Source organism: Sinohyriopsis cumingii, chromosome 3 (assembly GCF_028554795.1).
Source record: "Sinohyriopsis cumingii isolate HCF-2022 chromosome 3, ASM2855479v2, whole genome shotgun sequence".
Taxonomy (NCBI): Eukaryota; Metazoa; Mollusca; class Bivalvia; order Unionida; family Unionidae; genus Sinohyriopsis; species Sinohyriopsis cumingii.
Genome location: NC_142963.1, coordinates 39,583,014 through 39,605,158, shown reverse-complemented (window position 1 = coordinate 39,605,158; position 22,145 = coordinate 39,583,014). Strand labels below are relative to the sequence as shown.

At 34.4% G+C, this 22,145-nt stretch overlaps 1 protein-coding gene across 3 annotated transcripts; it reads left to right on the top strand.

The window, feature by feature from the left end:
* Positions 1 to 702: 702 nt before the first annotated feature.
* Positions 703 to 20,941, top strand: LOC149802740 (solute carrier family 15 member 4-like). Of its 3 annotated transcripts, XM_089952149.1 has the most exons (11): positions 703 to 850; positions 3,782 to 4,063; positions 7,979 to 8,080; positions 8,757 to 8,818; positions 9,125 to 9,264; positions 10,365 to 10,534; positions 13,367 to 13,536; positions 14,012 to 14,198; positions 15,124 to 15,312; positions 16,362 to 16,493; positions 20,323 to 20,941. In XM_089952149.1, the coding sequence occupies exons 2-11, from the start codon at positions 3,790 to 3,792 to the stop codon at positions 20,508 to 20,510; spliced, it is 1,614 nt and encodes a 537-aa protein (XP_089808275.1). In that variant the 5' UTR covers positions 703 to 850; positions 3,782 to 3,789; the 3' UTR covers positions 20,511 to 20,941. The 3 variants fall into 3 exon arrangements, with proteins under 3 accessions (XP_089808275.1, XP_089808276.1, XP_089808278.1); XM_089952150.1 differs by lacking the exon at positions 3,782 to 4,063 and having other exon boundaries at positions 713 to 850; XM_089952152.1 differs by lacking the exon at positions 703 to 850 and having other exon boundaries at positions 3,939 to 4,074.
* Positions 20,942 to 22,145: the final 1,204 nt, after the last annotated feature.

The window sequence follows — 22,145 nt, the reverse complement described above, 5'->3', positions numbered from 1 at the left end:
TTAACCTAAACGAGGATCACTAGTCTTATAGTCCCCATCGAGTGAAGATGGAGATAAACAATTTACGAAAAATGAAGGTAATCATCAGTGACCTGTTGAAAGAAATAAAGGAGGAGAAGGAGGATGAAGAGGAAAGGATAAGGATGAGAGCATGGAATGAAAAAATTGAAAAAGAAGAAGAAAATGAGAAGAGGAAGAAAGAAGAGGAGGAGGAAGAGAAGAAAGAAGAGGAGGAGAAAAAAAGAAGAAAAAGAGTGTAGGTGAGAAAATAAGAAGTTGGTGGAGGAAAAGAAGAAATTAGAAGCAGAAGAAGAAGAAGAAGAAAACCCAAAGGCCCTTTTCAGGGCCAGCCATATTTCTCGAAAAGAGATAGCCTTTCAATTGCCTACCCCTTTTTTTATTTTTTATTTTTTTTAAAAAAAAATTCCATGTTCAATTTCCCTTGACGCTATAAAGTCCCACCCTGTTTAAATTCCTTTGACGCTATACAGTCCCCTATTCCCATGTTCAAATCCCCTTGACACTCAACAGTCCCACGATTTTTCTCCATGTTAATTTCCCTTGACGCTATATGTTCCCACGATTTTTCTCCATGTTAAATTTCCCTTGACGCTATATGTTCCCAAGGGGGGTCTGTAATGCTAATTCCCATTGACGCTATAATATCCCCCTTAACTACTGCCATGCGAGACAGGTCATATAAGGATTCCTGTTATGTAGCATGGTTGAGCCAGATATTAGATTATTTACACCACGTCTATGTTGCAAGAATGTCAAGGTCAATGACAGTGCGTACACAGTATAAACAAAGTGGTATGTGGAGTAGACATTTGGTGGAAAACTCTTAAGGGTGAGTACCACAATGAAAGTCATTTACGAATATTAATGAAAAGGTGCTCATTACAATCTACTCTCAATGGCGGTTCAAAGGTTCGAGGTGCCCGAACTTTAGTGGGGCCACGACTTTGCTACTGAGACCAGTTTGTTTTTGTTAGTTACCCCAACCCTCATCCTAAATACAAATTTTGAGAAAATTTATCCGCGTTACATTAAGGTGAAGATAAAAAAAACTGACAATTTCAGCTGCACATGAAAACAAAAATTCCGACTTGCCCCATTTACCATGGCGTCTGGGGGAAATTGCACCCAAACCCACCATGTCGCGCTTACTGTCTGCTATGTTGTCAGTAACATAAAAATAAAAACGAAACATGGTTGCAACGATAATACACTGTATATGAGAGACAAAGGTATGCACGTAGGCGTATATGTGAAATGTGTAAGTCGGATGGATATGATGGGCCGGATCAGGTCAAGTGTGTATGTGTGTGTGTGTGGAGGGAGTCTCCACGATTTCAAAAGGGGCCCTAACTTTCCTCGAAAGGGCGCCAAAGCAAACCTGTATGTGTCTATTTACTCAGAACGTGCATAAACCAAACAAACGTGTGCAAGAAAAAAAAAAAACGAAAAGTGACTGTACGTTTGTGTGTGAAAGTGTTTTGCTGTTTTGTTTAGCCGGATTTCAGTGGGGTCCAAAGCCCCCTTCTCGGGCCCTGATATGTATATACATTTCAGGGCTGATGACGGGAATGTTTGGCCCTTGGAAAAATTTCCAGTAGGTTCTATGATAACAAATTGTGACGGCGGTGGGCCCCTGACTGTTGTGGGACCCCGGCATTTTGTCGTAGATGTCCGACCCTGTCCGCGTCCCTGATATATCAGTACATATCACAAGAAAGACAAGTGCAATCGTATTTCATTCCATAATCCTTGAGCTGCGCTTAGAATGGGAGAAAAGAATAAACGAGAATCCTTCCGTTTTTAAGAAATGACTGATTATTTGAAATGAAATAGTCTAATTCTTGACTCGTACTGAGTGTGACCAGTCTTTGTAATTTGAACATTATTACCTGAAAAAAAGCATATCTTCCTGAGCCCTTTGTTGTATTTTGCATGCCAATGTTGACTCGTTGTATTTTTTGTACCATGATTCTTCCAACGGACTTTGGCATGGCAATTCATCTCCTCAGATGATTATTGCATTAGTTTCGGACAGCTCGTGTATGAAAGACCATTATCCTTTAATTTTTGTTTTATTCCCCTTCTATTAATCTTTATATCTTTATATGTCTGTTTGAATAAGCTTGTTTATGGTTTCTCGTGTCGCACATTTATTTTCCTCCAGTTTTACGTTGAATATAGGCAAATGTTCAAACAAAATGTAAACAGATATAGCAAACTCTTCATCCCTATTCGGATCATGCGTCGTCTGTCCCTCATATCAATTCCATCCTGTAAACTTCGGTCTGTGCCATCTCAATATGTTTAACTGTTTTTATGACAGATACCCAACATTTTTAAATTCAGCAAACCCCAAAAATAAGCCTACTTCTAAAAGAAGCCGTTAGATTCCCATATCATGTTGCCCTCGAAAGTGAACCAGTCTTGAAAGTGAACCAGTCTCGAAAGTATACTGCCTAAAGTATTTAATGTATATCGTCAATTAATAGGTCTAAATAAGCGCATTCCAAACTATAGGAAACTGAGATTGTTTAATGGTTAGCTGGTTATTATGGGTCTAACGCCATTTTTCAGCATCTGATAGGCCAGAATATTTGATGAAGGAAGAATTCGGGAAACCCCTTCTGGAAAACGACCTACCCACGGGAAGCTACTGGCAAACTTTCTTACATAACCATATGGCCGAAGTCGAGACTCAGACCCGCGGAGACAGGTGAGATTGCAATGATCTGTAAAGGCAAGCACGTTATTCCATTCGGTCACCCGGGGCCCCAAACTTAGATTGTCAGATCCTGTATCTTGTCAGACAGATGTAACATAGTATTTCATCAGTATGGAATAGAAAACTATTAGTTTCAATAATTGATTATCTATTAAGTCACGGAATAATCTGCCAATCGTACGTGATTTTACCTAAAAAATCAATGCTTACGTAAAACGTATTCCCTCATCTAAAATGAACGGAACATAAATCGCTAATAATCAATAAATGCTAAATCTTATCATGCGTAGTTCTTTAGAAGGGACTTCATCGGAATTTCCAACCGTAATGTCTTGTCCATGTGCATTGACCAATTCTTGCTGAACAAGACCGCATATAGATCCATATTTTAAAACAAATCTGGGTTTATCTAGACTCAGCGTTAGCCATTTACATACAAACCTAGGAAACTTGCTTCTCTTAATGCATTAGTAATATATCCATACCTGATTTGGATATTGTGACTTTCGTCAAAATACTTTATAGCTAGTTCCTTAATGAAAACTATTTAAAATAAAACGGAAAACGCGCGTATCCGAAATAAGTTTACATCTCTTTTTAAGCAATTCACTGACCGCATATGTAATTCTAAATTCCTTTAGCTCCTCCGGGTAAGGTTTACCGCACTAAACAAGGTCGCTCTACCCTATATAGTTTTAGTATGGCCAAGGAGGACGAGTTTAAAATCATCTTATCTCCACTGTTCTATTCTTGTAAAGATTCTGGCAGCTGATATAGCCCATCACACATTAACGCATTCCATATTTCGGGGGTAAAAGAAACTGAAGTCTATATTTGCTCATCATTATCAGTATTTTGTACCGGTGGCGGATAATTGATGTGGAGCATGAAAGACACTTTATACAAGACACGTGTTGCCCACATCTACTGTCCTATCGCGATAGATCGATACATGGCTCTTCCATACTTATTTGGTTATTGTACGCAACCTTTTTCTATCTTACATTTGAGATAAGTTGTGCACAATTTATTTTTAAGGCGCAGAAATGGATGAAACACCAGAACTTTCGGCACGTACTCCCCTGTTATCTGTAGCTGCCCATGAAAGGACTCGGAGTGGAAATGGCTCCATTGGCAGAATAAACGAGATTCCTAACCAACGATATAATGTGTGTAGTCTCTCCGTATTGCTCATCCTCGTTACAGTATTTTGTGAAAGATTCGCATTTTCTAGTGTTGTCCTTAACATGGTACTCTTCTGTAAATCAGAACTAGATTTCACAAATTTCGAGGCAGCCATGACATATTGGATTTTCACAGGTATCGTCGCAGTCAGCATCACTCTATATCTCAACATAAAAATAAATATTTCCTCTCTCTGTCCAGCAGTGTATCCACATCTTTCTCTCTCTCTCTCTCCCCCTCTTTATATATATATATATATATATATATATATATATATATATATATATATATATATATATATATACGAAGAGTGAAAGTTGATTGTTGTCAGGTTGGTTTGTTTCAATCTCACTTCGAGTATGTTTTTTGCTATTTGAGGAAAATATGAGTGCAGCCAGGATTATGCTGACGTGCAGTATTCATGATTATTTCCAGTGATACTGTATGTATGTATGTATAACAAATTCTTTTCTTTGTTTTGTGCGACCTTGCGATCTGAACATCTTCCCAGGGCAGTTTGTTGCCTTTTGTAATGTTCTGTCTTTAATCTACTGCCAGAAAACAACAAAATAGAACTATGCATATCCTGTATCAAACGTAAAAGATCTTCGTCCATAGTCCGACGTCCGTCCGTCCGTCCGTTAGCACATGTTTGTTATCGCTGCTTCGCGTAAACTATTTGGTCGATTGCATGAAACTTTACACACATTTATCCCTTGGTCTAGTTCGTACTTATAAAAATGGTGTTGCTGGGAGATCCTATATGGCTAAGAAATCTTGTTATTATTACCAGCCTACGTGGATGTTCCAATTAACACGACTTTCAATAAAAGACTTTTACGATGTCTTGTGGTTCGTAAATGACAACGGGGCCGATATGAGGTCTACCATGGCCGCCATGGCAGCCAACTTGAAAATATTTTTATTGCTGCTTGTCCTAAAAGGATGGCCATATCAGAATAGGTGTTTCACTAAAAGGCTTATGATGTCTAAATGAAAATGACACTTATCTGGCATCCAGTATGGCCACCATAGCGGCCATCTTGAAAATCTTGTTATTGCTAACAACACCTCTTACATGGATGTTCATATTAATGTTGGTGTTTCACATAAAGACTTTATATTGTATTTAGCAAATTCTCAATAATAGTTGTGCTGATCCGACTGCCATTATGTCCGTCTTGGCTGCCATCTTAAAAATCTTGTATTTGCAAATCTACCTGAGCTGAAAGTCATATTGACATTAGGTTTCCACCAGAAGACTTTTCATGATGTCCAGTTGGTTTAAATGAAAATGGTGTCAATCTTACATCCAATATCAACAGCAGTCATCTTGAAAATATTCTTATTGATACTCATCCTGGATGCTATATGAATGTTTTTCTTTTACCAACAAACTTCATGTGATACTTTGTTGGGCCTTAAAGAAATGGTGCTAGTCGTACATCCAATATGGTTGCTACGTCGTTTGTCTTACAAATCTTGTTATGTCAACTTCCCCTGAATAAATGATCATTTTGACACTGAGTGTTCACCAAAGCGTTTATAATATCTACATTGTCCGACATGAAAATGGCGCCAAGCTGACATCCAACATATTCACCACATCAGCTAATTTGGCAATGTTGTTATCGATGAAGAATATTAGAGATGGTTTCAACACTTGACAATCGAAAGGAAAGATAGTTTATCTTGAATTCTTTGAAATTCTTTTCTCCAAGTAGCACCTCAATCCATTAGGGATTCTACTCATGTTAAGGTTAACATTACCATATCAATATTTCTATACGTAGCTCGCAAAGGATAGAAATGATTCACCTACATGAATAATTGTGGAAGATCACATTTTCTTCCAAGTCCCTAGGTAAGCATTCCCGTTTTACATGATAACGTTAACAATCCTTCCCAAACTGTACATTCCACTATTAAAAAATCTGTTCATTTCACTGTTTAAACCTGTTCATTTCACTGTTAGAAAAAAACCCAACTTATTTTCACTGCTCGGAAACTCATGTTTTTATCGATAGCTTGGGAGTAAGTATCTGGAAAGAAATATAAGATATTTGACAGAATTGGTAAGTAATACGTATGCAAAGATACGATGATTTGTAAAGTCTTTTTAAGTATTGACATCTTTTACTGCATTCTATGTTGGAAAGAAAACAATGTACAGTCGCATTGACCTTTTTCTTTTGAAAAGATAGATTAAATGCGTATTTCCTCCGAGCACTTATATCATATTCTATTCAGATTTTGAAAAAGCAAACTAAATTATTTTTGCTCGATCTGTATTGATGATCATGAAAGACAGTTGCCCTTTTTGGAGATAAGAGCCATGTACGCACTGAATCAAATCAAACTAAGAGCGAAAATATAGAAATAATTACCACACTACAAAAGAATTAAGCCTCTGGTCTAGATTATATTAGCAGCTTCATACTTAAGAAAATGAAAGTTTCAATTAACAAGCCTCTTTTACTACTTTTTAATAAACCATTCAATTTACGAAACTTTCCAAATCAATTGGATATAGTCAGCCTGCTGCGAATATTCAAGAAAGACGACAAAACGTAAAATTACATGCCCACATCCCATCTGAGCAACATTAGCAAAAGTTTAGAAAGTCCGTTTTTAATATACATGTATGTATAATTATTTCAGTAAACAGATTTTCTTTACAAATATCAATCTGGTTTTATACCTGGTCCTGCAACTAAGTATCAGCTCATGGATAGGTATCATAACATCTGAAATACAATTGGCTGTAGTGGAGTATCGTGTATTATGTTATGAGACATATCGGAATCCTTTGATAGAGTGTTGGAGAGGGGACTAATACATAAATATGGAATATGAATCTGACATATTCTTCTGTTTAACTCAGGTTTGAAAAACTGCAGCTTGTAGTAGCCTGGATAGTTTCTGGACTACCCACCTTTGCTAGCAGAGATGCGCTTTATTTTGAAACTGGATGGCCTACTCTCGCTGGAAAACAAAATCTGCAGTTTTTATGAAATTATCAAAAGCCCCTCTCCGGATTAAGTATTTGTTTTACACCCATCTTTGTTTTACACCCATCATGTCCACAGGCCACAGTTCTTCATAGAACGACTTGCCATACTCCATGAAAAATTGTATATCTATTCTAATGGGGGTTGAGGTTGCCACGAACTACTCAGAATCATTTTTTTTCTTGGTGCATCAGTCATGGTTTGCTTAACATACCAGTTAAAATGTGATACTAGCCATAATTTTTTCACCGACGTCTGCATCATAATTAACAATCGATATTTATATATTTTAATAGGCGATTCACTCGATAGTTATTACTGAAATCCCATTTATTTTTAATGATAAATACATTTCAGAAATAGATAAGCTGTTGGGGGTCAGGGTCTTTTTATTTGGGGGGATGGCTGGGCTAATTTAGTTCAAGTCTTCGATTTTTAACGCTTTCTTTAAACTTTAAAGTGATTTGAAATAAATAATACGAGAATTTTACACAGGAAAAGTCACGAGTTTTGAAGAAAACCATAGTTTGGTCATCTAGCAGAAACACGATTCTCAATGGATGCAGAAGTTGGATTACGCGTCTGTAGCAGACATTATTTTTTTCTAAAGAATACATCAGTTTAGCATAATGATGGGTCAAGAGAAAATGCTTTTGAATTGCTTGCGCAAGAAATTTGCTTATTTACCAAACTTTATATCCTTAAACAAGGTAAAACTTTCTAGTAGCAGTGTGTTAATGGAAGTTATTGCATCATGCTTTTACAGCTTTATTTATTTGGGTAGATTGACTAAGTCCTTGCCTAAATTTTACCTTCGTCGTGGACTGTTTTGCAACGTTTTCTGAAACTATTTTCGAGAAGAGCATATAAACATTTGGTAACATGTTCAACATTTTATTAGGAAAAACAAGTCATCCACAAAGAAATGTGGGTTAAAATCACGGTCTTAGATTTTATCGTTGACTCACTACTGTGCCGTAAAACACGAAACTAAACTGAATATACATGACTTATTCAACGTAATGAATTTTATCTCCAGGGACTGTGTACATGGTTATCTCTTTGATTGGTGGTTATTTTGCGGACTCCATGTGCGGACGTTACAAAACTATACTCGGGTCTGGATTAATATTTGTAACAGGTGAACAAGTTTTTTTAACCCATCATTATTAATATTGCGTCTTTTTGCATTAAGCATTTCATATATATATATATATATATATATATATATATATATATATATATATATATATATATATATATATATATATATATATATGGGTTTTTTTTCTGTACCCTTCTTCCTGCTAAATTCTAGAATCTTTGTGAGACTAATTTGATTGAGGTATTTCGTATTAACATCAGTTATTGTACGACTAGTTAATGTGTTGCCTAGTATTTGTATGTTTCCAAATATCGTAATTCTTATTCTGGATTTTAGTCTCCTTGCTTTATTATCAAATATACTGCGTATAATTACAATCAAGGAAAAATTAAAACGAATTAAATTAATATGAAGAATTTTCATTAATGCATTTAAACAAGATAGTAGAAGTTTAAAGAGACCGCAATGGGCCCTAACTGATACTTTGTCATCGTTAAAAGCGTAAATCTATTTGCGTTTGGCCAAAATTGAATGTATATTTAGCCACATAATCAAAGGAATCAGTTATACATATTAAACATTGTTTTCTGCATCCGTAATTGAAATTTTATTGAATCTTTGCTGACATTGGTAGACCGTCTCAGTAACAGAAATGTACAATAGCGATTACGGTTATAAATTCGACTTGCAATCCTGATCTCTTCTCTTAAAGGTAAAATTCTTCTCTTCCTCTCTGCCGGTGATTTCAAGAACTGGTCTGGATATGACAGAGAGGTAAGGTGTAATTATGGATTAGTGGATTACATTGATATCCAGATGACGCGAATTATATGTCTGTTTTTATTATCTAGTAAAGATGATATTCTCCATTCTTTAAATTTTAATGGAGATATAAAAGTTCATAGATGAATGGGATGAGATTCAAAAGTTTAAAATTTCATACTACTTGCTTTATGTTCATATCTTTGTGATGGTTAATTGATCATTCCATCTAAAATTTATAAATTCGTTTCAACCATCTATATTTTTTCACCAATATGCCAATTAGTTGAGATGACTAATTCCTTTTTTCACATTTAGGATGTAAGAAAAGCACTCTTTCTTGCAAGCGTAGTAGTCATGACAATTGGAGCAGGTGGGATTCAAGTCAACATTATCCCTTTTGGCGCCCAGCAAATTTCCCACATGGGACCAAGAGCAGTTCAGACCTTCTGCCACTGGTAATAAATTCATTTTCCATTCAAGTTATAATCCTCTTTGGTGCAAAATGGTATAAACAATTACTTAAACCATTACTAATGCAGTGAGTGTGTACACGCTGGTATGTATCATAGCAAACCTTTTTGTAAACAAATTCTTACACCCATTCTTGAGACGTAAAGTCTACCGATATTGATCTGCCATGGCACAAGCGAAACAAAAGAAGTTGAAAAAACTGCACACATAGGTATAGATGTACTTACATTCACATTTTTGTGTTAAATATTCACATTTACATCACAACAGTTTATTTTAGCTGTGGTTATTTTTCCTTTTGCAATTCATTTTGTTTTTTTCTTTTTTTATTAGTGAAGACAATTTACACCTTTTGTCACCCATGTATATGAACTGTGCTCACCTGAAGTGAGCAGAGATAACGTTGCACTGTAAAGACAATTATACTAAGGTCTGAGCTATTTTGTGTTTCCTTTTTTGACAGTATTAGACAACTACTTTATTTTGATATTTTCACTAGTTTGGAGCTATTGAGCTTTGAGCTAAATTGTTTAAAGAAGGAAAAGGCAATTTGTGACATTGATCCTAGCGAACACAATGTGGATTCATTAACACGTACAGAACATTACATTTTATTCCTCCTTTTTATTTGAAATGTACTAGACTACTTTCAACCAAAGGAAGGAAGGAATCGTGTTTCAATAACCAGTGGGTGTCTATAAAATCCTCGTACTTGAAATAAAGTAAATTCATCATCAGCTTTTGTGACGCCAGCTGGTCACTTCATTGGCACCTTCGAATACCGTGCCTTCACAAAATGCATGGCTTGTGTAGCGAAGACATCCTTAGCGTTATTTATGACGTGGTTCGTGATCCAGATTGTGTTTAAAGTTCTTCATTGCCTTTTTGTCTAACATTCTTTAAATACAGTCACATTTTCCATATGCCTAAAATAGATATAACAGTAGGCTAAATTTAGTTACATTCAGTTTGAATATGTGCTAAGTTTGCATAGATAGATGGTGTAAATACATTGGGGTAAGTCACATATTCCAGTTTACTGATGTATTAGAGATAATAAATAATGTTCTTGGAATATGCTAAGGTATTATTGGGCCAGAAATCTTGGATCCATTGCATCATCCAGTGTGATATACCTTCAACAAGAAACACACACGTTTTGCTGGGGTTACCTCATGTCCATGTTGATATTGGTTGCTGGACTTGTCATCCTCAGAGTAGGACAAAGAACATACAAGCATGTCCCTCCTTGTGGTAAGTGAGGTATTTGTGTATCCTGTGAAGTGTCTCTCTTCGAATGAAAAATAGTGCATTGTCTATAGGAAAGAGGGCTAAATGTGCCATAACTTAAACTCGATTGATCTATTGTTTTAAAACACTAAAACATCCCAGTAAACTATCTCGAAAGCCTAGGCTGCATTTTCGATATAGGCAGATGGTGCATATAATAATTGTTTGTTTCCTTATATTTCTTGAAACGTTTATTCTGAGGAAAGTTCAATAAAATAAATATGGTACAATAAACGTTAAAAAATGTCCACCATTCCATACAAAAAAAGCAATTGTACTCGTGTCACATACCAGGATAAGATCCAACTGGTCCCAAAAGTACCTATGAAATTTGTTTGCATTATGATAAACTGCCAGAATGAGATAAATATTTCATTATCGGCACCTTTGTATTGGACAAGTCATTTAGTTTCATTACGTCACTGATGTACATAATATCACAAACATTTGTTCCTAGGGGTTTGTTTTCATTAAATTACAAGATCCTATACTTGATTTGGTTACCAATAAAATATAACAAACTGTACTGTTTTAAACTTTATGATTATCTCAGTTCTAAGGAAAACATTAAATTTGTCTTTGTATCAACGATTTGAGTGGATGGCATTGGTTTCTTTAAAGGCAGTTTGACTTCTCCCCATCACTTCTTGTATCTCTATCATACTTAACAACGTTATCTATTCGCTTCAAGCAGAAATGATAAGTGCCGAAGATCCATAAAAGGGAATATCCTACTTATGAGAAATACACTGTACCTTTAGGTTAACATTTGTTTGATCGGGTATATCTGATTATTTATTTCACTATATAAATGCTGCCCTTCATTTAATACATTGAGATACCCGACCAATTTAACTCTGAAGTCAGAGCAAATACACTGAAATGTCCAAATAGCATGAATAATATAAAGGAAATAAGTTTAAATGCAGAAAAAATAAATCGTCTTCGCTGGCCTAATAGATTTTCCTTTATTGTTCCGATTAGTCCCTCTCTTTTGTTATTTTTTCTGCTGTGTTTTCAAAAAAATTATTAATTTATTTGTTTGAGTTGGTTTCTTGTTACATTTAAATGCTTTTGTCAGGTAGATCTGAGAAAATGGATGCAGATGATTTTATAGTTGGAATCAAACAACTCGAGTAAAATGGTATGCAAACAGGCAGGTGCAACAAGAAATTAGCAAGATGGTGGTGGTAATCCGCTTGTTTGATTATAAAAATGGGTTATGGTGAAATCTAGATTTAAGCGAAATTAGTTCAAACTTAGGGACATAGGTGTTGGTAAGGTACTAAAGATGTTATATAAATAATGAGAACAGTAGCATGGTAGTTGGGCAGAAAGCATCTTCTTGTATCAATTGTGAAGTGTCCAGTAGATGCAACAACTTACTATATAAATAATAACTTATAAAATAGACACCTGGAATGTTGTCCATTCTCACAAAACTCAAAAATGGCAAAGACAAAGCTATATGGGTATGGACAACTGTCTCAACATCATGCGATTCGAAGTGCCTTACCAAGAGCCAAAGCAGGAAAATAATAAATTAAAAGTAACAAATTCCCGTTACTGAAATAATTTTTTTATAAACGATTTAACACCACACTCAGTATTTGAGAACTGTTGAAGATCTTGTTGACTTAATTAAGGAAGTTAATTTACTGAGGGTGGACGATAGACATGAAATGTTTTGTTAATTATAAACAAATAAATGTAAATAACAGTACAGTAAAAATCCGAGGCGACATATCCTGATAAAGAGTAAAAACCCGAGTGTCCTTTTATCAGTGGTGATTTAACCAGACAATAATTACAAGAGTCATGCAGTTGTGGATTTGAAAAAGCTAATGCAGTTTCACTGCCACCAATCAAATCTTTGCTTAGTGACATGGTGAGCTAACTGGAATGATCATGATGACAACGTTTTGATTGGTCTTCCCATAATGACAGTTCTGGTATAACATACTGACACTACAAGCACATTTTTGATGGCTTCACATAGCTAGAATTCACGTTGAAAGAAACTACTTTTAATACTAACTTTTATACCCCATTGAATATCCTTGATTTGTTTGTTTTCTTAACACCCATTTCATATATTTATGTTTTTAAATTTAAATTTATTACTATCATCTGAGGCTGTGTAACATAGATAATAAAATTTGTTGTATAATGAACATGAAATAGTTTAATTTTAATTTTTACTTTAACGGATGTTAAGTAGCATATTCGTCTCGTTGATCTTTTTCTCAGGTTTCAGGTTTTAAAATGATTCATAGTATATTATCATTTCACGCTACACAGATATGAAAATATTTTTCATCCATAGTTCTCCTTACTAGGCGTGGAAGCATTAATGATATTTCTACGTTGAGTTTAAAAGTCTGGCAAGCAAGTAAATATAAAACTTGTAATAACAACTTGACGGTAACCTGATTGTAATTTGAATTAATAATATTGTGCATATTAAATACGACATTTGCAAATTAGATATTACTAACGAGTAAACTGTTACAGTTAATCCTTTAAGCTCCTACGTAAATGATACTTCCGTAAAATCCGAGTAATCCAAATCTCTGTTTCATTATACGGTCGTAATTAGTTAAATATGTCGTGGGAGGTATTAATGTCTATTTTTTTATTTCATAATGTGACACAGCAGGAAAGAATATTATAAATTTAAAAGACGCAGATGTGTTCCTGACAAAGTAATGTAAGCTTGATAATAAATATAAATTTTAGATTTTTTTTCTTTAACTGAAATGTTTGTAGAATCAATGATAAAATAATGATTTCCAGAAAGTGTCCTGAAAAAAGCGATTAAAATGTGTTGGAACATGCGGAGGAGAGCAAGAAACCACTTTGAAGTCAGCCAATTCGAAACTGCCAACGTAAATGATGTCAAAAATGTGCTTAAAATTCTACCTATATATGGCTTCATTACGGTCTACTGGATGAGCTATGCACAAGTAAGTGATCGTTTCCTATTAAATAATGTTTATTTGTCTAATGTCTATATGTGTGAGTGAGTTATCCAGTAAAAATAAACGAGTATGGTTTAATTCGGACTGTTGAAATGGCCATCTTTTTTATCGAGTTAAATATTACAAATTGGAAGACAGGCATGAACACCATGCATGCGTCAGTACATGTTCCTAACTGTGGTAGTCTTGTTCAGACAAAATGCTGATTTTGTTTTCTTTGCATGTATGAACGAATGAAAGAATCATACAAAAATATCCGTGGGACTACGCCTCTAAACTGCTTATAATTATATTGACATTAATGGTGAAAAAAAGAGTAGTAGAACTGGTGTGCCTGACCTGGTAGACATTATGATCACCTAGTATTCTTCCTTGTTTTGTCTTACCAGAATTTCTTACTTGAAATTGCAGTAAAAAAAATGTATGTATGCCTAACATTTATGCTCGTCCTACATCTTAGATGTCAACATCCCTGTTTCTTCAAAGTGCAAAATTGGACCTAAGTATTGATGGTGTTAATATTCCTCCAGCCTTCCTAATTTACTTCAATCCAGTCATGGTTGCTTTGTGTATACCACTGATGGACATCATTATATACCCCTTGCTGATCAGATGTGGCAGATGTCCAACCTACCTGCAGCGAATAGGTGAGTAGATCTTCTTTTATTACCATTCATCCTGCTCGTCATATATAGAATGATTCAGAAGTCAGTGGTACTCTACCTCGTTATTGGATCTGTTTAAAGGAAAACAAATCTGCAAACTATAAAAACTATTTCCAAGCCTTATCAATAAGTCAGTTTTCAACAGAGTAAATGATAAAATGGAAGGATACATTTGAGAATAACAATTATTAAAATCTTCCCAAAACGCACAAAGATCCCCACCCCCTGAACATTATATGAGGACATATATTGGTATAAATACGACTTTTAGAACCATGACATGAAAAGCGAACACCCCAAAATTGGATAGCGATGAGATTAAGAAAATGTTTGACCTTTAACCTTCAAGCGGCACATGACCTTAGAACTGCATGCACTCTGTGTAAACTGTTACAGCTTCCCTCATTTTAACACATATACAGAAATATGTAATCAATCCATGCATTGTTGCAAACATTGGGAAAACTAGTTTAATAAAACAGTTTAGACAATATTCACCAATTGTGATCAGTGAAATCTTTTCGTCATGTTGAGTCGCAAACAGTCACGGAGACATGTAATTTTAAGCTAACACCTTACGTTTCTTTCGTGTGTGTATATATATATATATATATATATATATATATATATATATATATATATATATATATATATATATATATGATACAACATTCTACAATTTGTTTATAAAATTATGAAAAACTGTTCTTTGCTAAACTATTATGTAGTAGGTTTTGGACAAACATTATGACGGTGCATGCTGGAAGGCTTTTATATTTTAGCAAATCGACTCGAATAATTTATGCGACATCAAACAGTACAAGTAAGCTAGCACCCTGTCAGGGTTCTTATGTGCCTTTTGTGCAATATGGTATTTGATTCCTTTCATCAGCTTCTTCCATTTCAGGAATTGGCATGTTCGTAGCAGTGCTAGCGCTATGTTATGCCGGTGGTTTGGAAATGTTTCGAAAGCAGCATGGGCATTTTGAACAGGAAGGCACAAATATTTCTCACAATTCGTCGAACATGTCTGTATTTCATCAAGTGCCAGTATTCGCCTTGCTTGGACTGAGTGAGGTCTGGACCAGTATATCAGGTTAGCAGGACTCCACAATTGCTCTGCCTCATAATTTGTTTCATGTTCAAATTAAGTTTCCTATTTCTCTTTCAAGATGTCTTTTTGACAAACTGTTTGGTGTCGTAATCCTTTATTCTGACTTTCAAAAGTGTCAAATTGGTTGGTGAAGACAGAGTAAAGAATCTTATTTGTGTCAAATGACCTGACTCTAGCCTTACTATGAGAGATCGACACTAATGTAAAGGTATTGTAGAGCTGATTTTAATCTCCAAATCAAGACTATGATATATGATAGGTAAAGAAAGAATTAAACAATGCATGAATGAATCATTGACCAGACTTGCTCTCCAAGGGTATATCTCTTAGAGGCACGTGAAAATCTGGCTGAAGGAAACAGTCTAAAAATAACTAATGAAAAAGGAAGAAACAGATTGTACAGGATATTCTGGATATCCCAAAATATTTACAGAGTCGACCACTTGTTACTCCTTTATTTTCTGTTCTTTTTGTTGCTCTTATTTTGGTTGTTGTTGTTAATAATAATAATAATAATAATAATAATAATAATGTGTGTTTGTGTGATTAGGACTTTTAACATAGCTTTAAAACATTTTCAGTCATATCGCTACGATGTCTGCAGTGTGGCAGTTTATAGTGATGTCTAGCACTGGGGCATCATGCCGCAGACATGTAGCATGATGTCCCACCCTGTCACATTATTATTATTATTATTATCATTATTAATGCGACATTATTGCCGAGTGGCTGAGTGGTCTAAAGCGCTGTCCGTTGCGGATCACTGCCATCTCACCTTCGTCTGCGTGGGTTCGAGTCTCGGATTCAGCCAATGTGGGTATGTGAGAAAGCTTGCCAGTAGCTTCTCGTGGGTCGGTGGTTCTTTCCAGGGTTTTTCCGGGTTCTTCCTCCACCATTAATACTTGTTTCCATGTATAGCCTATCGTGTGCTGAAAAATGGCGTTAAACCCTACAACAATTTTGTTTAATTACTGTTGTTATTATTATTATTATTATTATTATTATTATTATTATTATTATCATTATTATAGGTCTTGAATATGCCTATACCCATTTCCCAGATTACATGCAAGGATTGATAACAGGCCTGTTTTTAATGACGATGGGTTTAGGATCCTTCTACTCGTTAATCCTCACAGCCATCGTTCAGAGTGCTAAGCCAGGTAATCGACATTCGTCAGTCATAAATTTAAATTGTACCTCAGATGGATCTTCAAAAAAAATTAACTTATGAAGTTTACTTTGCCTTTGCTGTAAGGGTCTCTGAACATTTACTGAAGTTATTGACGGATACTTTACCACCACGTTCTACTTTTTATTTTCCACCTCCTTCTTCACATTGCTCTAGATGGGCCTGTTGTTCAACAACTAATACTACCACTGCAACTTCTACTCAAGATGCTGAGTTATTGTCTTGATAACTACTAGAGTTGAACATACATACATACATACATACATACATACATACATACATGCATACACAGACACACACACACCTTAAACCTATAAACGATTTTAAAGTGTTGGTATTAATTAATTTGATATACCAAAACTTTTGGTGTATAAAATTGTGATCTGCCCATGGCACATTAATACGCATATATCAAATGTTATTTCAACAATAGGTTGTCGCTTCAATACTCTCTAAATCAGTGTTTAATTTCCACTGGTTATTCATTATCGATGTAAGAAAATAACGAGAAAAATATTAATAATCCGTATTTTCTAAACGAATTAAACATGGTACACAATTTCATCGAAATCCTCTCTTCTTTCTCTATGATCTTGATCTCTCTCTTGATGTCTCGATCTCTCAAAAGGAACTACGGTACATATCGGGAAATGCATGGGAAAGAAAACTGAACTTACATATCACCTACAAGAACCTTGATCTTTGAAACAGGTGTACATGTTCCATGCGATTTTAATACAGTGTTCACAATACAAGTGATACAAAGTTGTAATAACCTGTCGAGACTGTATGGTACATTTCTTGTTTAAGAGGAATACACATACAATAATATATTTAAAACTTTAGTTATTTTCTTTTTCTCTTTCTTCTATTTTATAAATCATAAATCAGGTTCTAAAAACAGATTATTTGATATCAAAATATTTGAAGGTTACTCCCCCACTCTACCCTTTCTCGCTCACTTGCTGTGTCGGTTTGTAAGGCATGAGATGAATCAACCAGCAAAGAAACGTAGGGATGATGGGCAAAAAATAAATGCCTGCATGGTCTCCCCAACCCAACCACTACCACTCTTAATGAAAAAAGTATGCATCTTTTTGTATGTATGTATGTATGTATATATATATATATATTATATATATATATATATATATATATATATATATATATATATATATCATAGACTCGGTATCAACCAGCTGTGCACCATAATGGGATTGGGGTGGATTATTACTACTGCATGTAAAATCTCCATATGTAATGAGAGATGTTTCTTTCAAGACATTAATGTTACATGTTTTGCTCCTTGGGCAACGCAAGAGCATGTAGTTGTGCGAATTAGTTGCCCTGTGGTTACATGAATTTTAACTTATAGCTTCTGCCTATTTTCGATAATGCGCCACTTCATAGGCATGTTCTCAGTCTTCCTGCGGTCCATGGAGTCAAATTATACTGAATTACTAGTTGGTTAATCCCATGTTTATTATGCCTGTAGGAGATCTCTGTCAATAAGTTTTAGCTATTACCATGTTGAACATTATATTACACTTGACTTGTCAAGGCTCGGCATTTTACATTCAGCACCGTTTCTTGCACAAATTACATGCCTGTATTACCCCATTTGATACCAAATGTGTTTTTCTCCCTTATGTGGTTGCTTCATGGGAACATCACGACACGTGTATTAAATATGAAATTTTAGGTTGTTCGTGTTTCGCGGTAAACGAACTTTTCATCGATCGAGTAAAATTCTTATGGGCGTCATTTTTGTTCGTTTGTGACCCATGACATCGATGGTTCGATATTACCGGTATGTTGTTCACGTACATTTACACTCATATGAAGTCACAGTGAACTTATTGCCGAAAGTAATACCTGCCATATACTGACTTTATATAAAAGCTGTTAGATTTATTGAGTAATGCAATTTGTTGTGTGCATAGTTGCAACTTCCCTTGCAACCGCAATTATTTTAGTAACATTATACCCTGTCATTGGTTTACCACAGTTTATCCATTCGAGAAATGTTGTTCTGCTACTGAAAACACTATAGACAAATTAGGATATATAGCTTTCGTTTCAGACTTTTGTACAGAGTAAGATATAAGATGTGAGAATGTTTTATATACTGATCCTTATTCATATGTGGTTGATATCGCAAGATTTGCGCTAGACTGATGTTTGCCAGTTTGTCACATCTGAGTCGTTGGCTGATTCAGTCTGCCATTTCTGGCTGGTTCAGTACTGTCACGTGGTTAAAATCCGAAGGTTATATATTGGAGTGGCCAAATTCAGTAACACCTGCGAAGTTCAACACCATTTTTAGGTAATGACATATATAAATTGCTATAATAATAATAATAAATAATAAAAATAGTATAGGACTGGCAAAATAATAATATTACTCTGAATTATTTGGACATTATTTAGGTGAAAAGCTAGCAAAATGAACAATAATTTCAACATTTGAACGTCCATATCTTTAACAGTATGCAGAGGCAAGCATTTTGAAAAATTACGTAGAAAATGTTTGAGTAAGTAAATTAATCGTCCAAATTGTCGTGCAGTTATCTCCCACCACATTGGTAACCTAGGGTAAACGAATTAAAAGCAAATCTTCATCTCTCGTCTGTTGTGGTCACTCTATGATTTCCAATCATTATTTGATTCATTTAACACTGAAACAGGCTATTATGTGCTGAGACATTTTATTAAAATTATCCAGGAACAAGACATAGAAAATTATCGTTAGTTTCTAATTGTTACAGTAAAAGAGTGCAAGCAACGAGTGTTTCCTTGCAGGAATATGTTTGTTTTATTCCAATGCAAATTATGTACTGGTGTCAGCTTTCCAGTTTCTTAGTTGGGTTCCTCTCATTAAACATTTTTATTGACTTTACTATTGAGTGAAACTTCTTCAATGAACCCTCCCTGGCAGACAGGAAGTAGAGGTCGCTTATAATATATATATATATATATATATATATATATATATATATATATATATATATATATATATATATATATATATATATATATAATGTTATGACTATGTCTTAAATTATGAAACACGATGAAAAACAATATCAACAATTTTAAGTATAATCAGCAAAGAATTGTTATTTAAATCCAAAATAATTCTTAATGTCTTATCACTAGTCCAAAATATCTGAATGAATTCCAATGGTCGTAAATGTCCAGATGTAAAAAGATGATGCAATCCATGCATGTCTTTGAGTGAATTCACAAAATCCAGAATAGTTTTATATCAAATCATAACGTGAATTACTATTTTATATTTTCAACGAATAATGAAAATAAATAATCCCATCACAAATTATATCTTACTTAAACAACACATCTGGATTTCCAGAGACTGATCTAAATAGGAATTAATTTTTTGCTTATCATAACCCTATACACACACATTTTACATGAGGTAATAGCATGTGAAGGTTTCCAACGGAAATATCTAGTCTAATTGTAAATAAGTCTGACTTTGAACTCTTGCAACGTAAATAATTTCTTTACTAACTAAAATCATTGACAAAAGTTAGATCTGTAACTATGTTGTTTACATCTTACAACCTTGGAAAAAAGTTAAGCATACAAGATATATATATATATATATATATATATATATATATATATATATATATATATATATATATATATATATATATATATATATATATATATATATATACACACACACAAACACACACAAGGAGACTTAGCAGTCATAATCATCATTATCAGCATCATCAACATCATCATTAATAATATTATTATTATTACAGACTGGTTCCCAAATGATCCTGCTGCCAACAGTTGTATGGAAGTTCTTTTTTTTCTCATTGCTGGAATAACATTCGTCTTCATGCTGATTTTCGTACTTGTGACCAGGTTTGGTCATAACTCTACACAAGAAGAATCTAAAACTCGAATCACTGGTCAACACAATAATATCAATTCTGAAAATGCATAGAAAGATTCAGCTTGAAAGAAACAAACTATCTTTAAAAATCAACATGAAACCCAGTGTTGTCCAAATAATGGGAAGTGCGACAGTGCAACATTTTATTTCCTTGAAATGGAATGAATTTTGTTCATTTTTCTAATTTTAAGACACTCCATGAACATTCTTTGTCAATAATGTATCTCGTCAACCATGTCATTCATCTTTATTTTAAAATTTTTATTTCAGCATTCTATATTTACAAAGCAATATTACTATTTTGAATGAATTCGATAATTATTATTATTATTATTATTATTATTACTATATATTTTTCTAAAATGTTTTCATTGTTTTTATACACATGTTTTGCGTTGTCATATGACCACTGTATATTTTCATAATCTCCTTTGTAGGGGCGAGGTCTCCATATATAGTGAAATAAAAGTTCTGATCTTGTATTGTCGTGCTGATTACATAAATTACATATACCCTCCTCTCATGTCCAATTCATATCACTTGCTCTGAAAACACAGCATTTCACGGCGGTTGTTAACATTTCCGATCTGTCTTCGTTATTTGGGATTGATTAAAATCATAAGATATCAAAGCTAGAGCTATATAATAATAGAATCATCGTTACAGAGACCCTTCATTATTATATATAAGTGTGAAATATCGAGACTTATTGGCATACTACTTTTCATACTCGTTTCATTCCTATATTTTCACATGTGAAAAAAATATCCTTATATTTTCAATATTTCCCACCATGCCATGCGACACTTGTGAGCACAATAGTTGTACATGCAGCATTGAAAACGAGTACTTTGTGAGGTAGAACAAAATAATAGAATCTTCCTTACATTTAATATAGGGTCCCCGAGTGGCTGAGTGGTCTAAAGCGCTCTCCGTTACGGATCACTGCCATCTCACCTCTGTCTGCACCGGTTCGAGTTTCGGATTCAACCAGTGTGGAAATGTGAGAAAGCTTGCCAGTAGCTTCTCGTGGGTCAGGGGTTCTTTCCCGGGTTTTCCCAGGTTCTTCCTCCACCATTAATACTGGCCGCCATGTATAACCTATCGTGTGCTGCATAATGGCGTTAAACCCATTTAATATATGAAAGTTAATCTTTGATAAAGAAGTAAGACCAAACGCGGTTCACATCTCCCAGGTTATTTCCCCATCTTACTAGATAACAAATAAACCAGCTCTGATTCATTGCTTACTTACATTGTTTCCAGATAGGGTCAAATAATTTACAAAACGACAAAAAATATAATTTACTGCGACATTGTAGGTCAACCTAATTGTACCGCATTCCAAAGTAATGTATATTTTACACGATCAGGCTATGACAGTGAGGTGAATTTACGAAAAGGGGGTTGGGTGGGCGTGTTGTGCAAAGACGTAAGTTTAATCTTCTAAACTTGAATTATGGAGCACGTTTGGTTTATGATAAAAATAAGATTTTCATTTCCTTCTTTAATACCGGACATATTTCATATTCTGGTACCAGAAATGATTTATTTGAATGAGTGGTTTTTCCACTTACTAAAGTATAGTGTTGTTGGTACTACACAATGAAATATATCCATCATTAACGTAGGGAAAGAAACTATCCTCTATTTATTTAAACACTTCAGAATATTTTAATTAATACA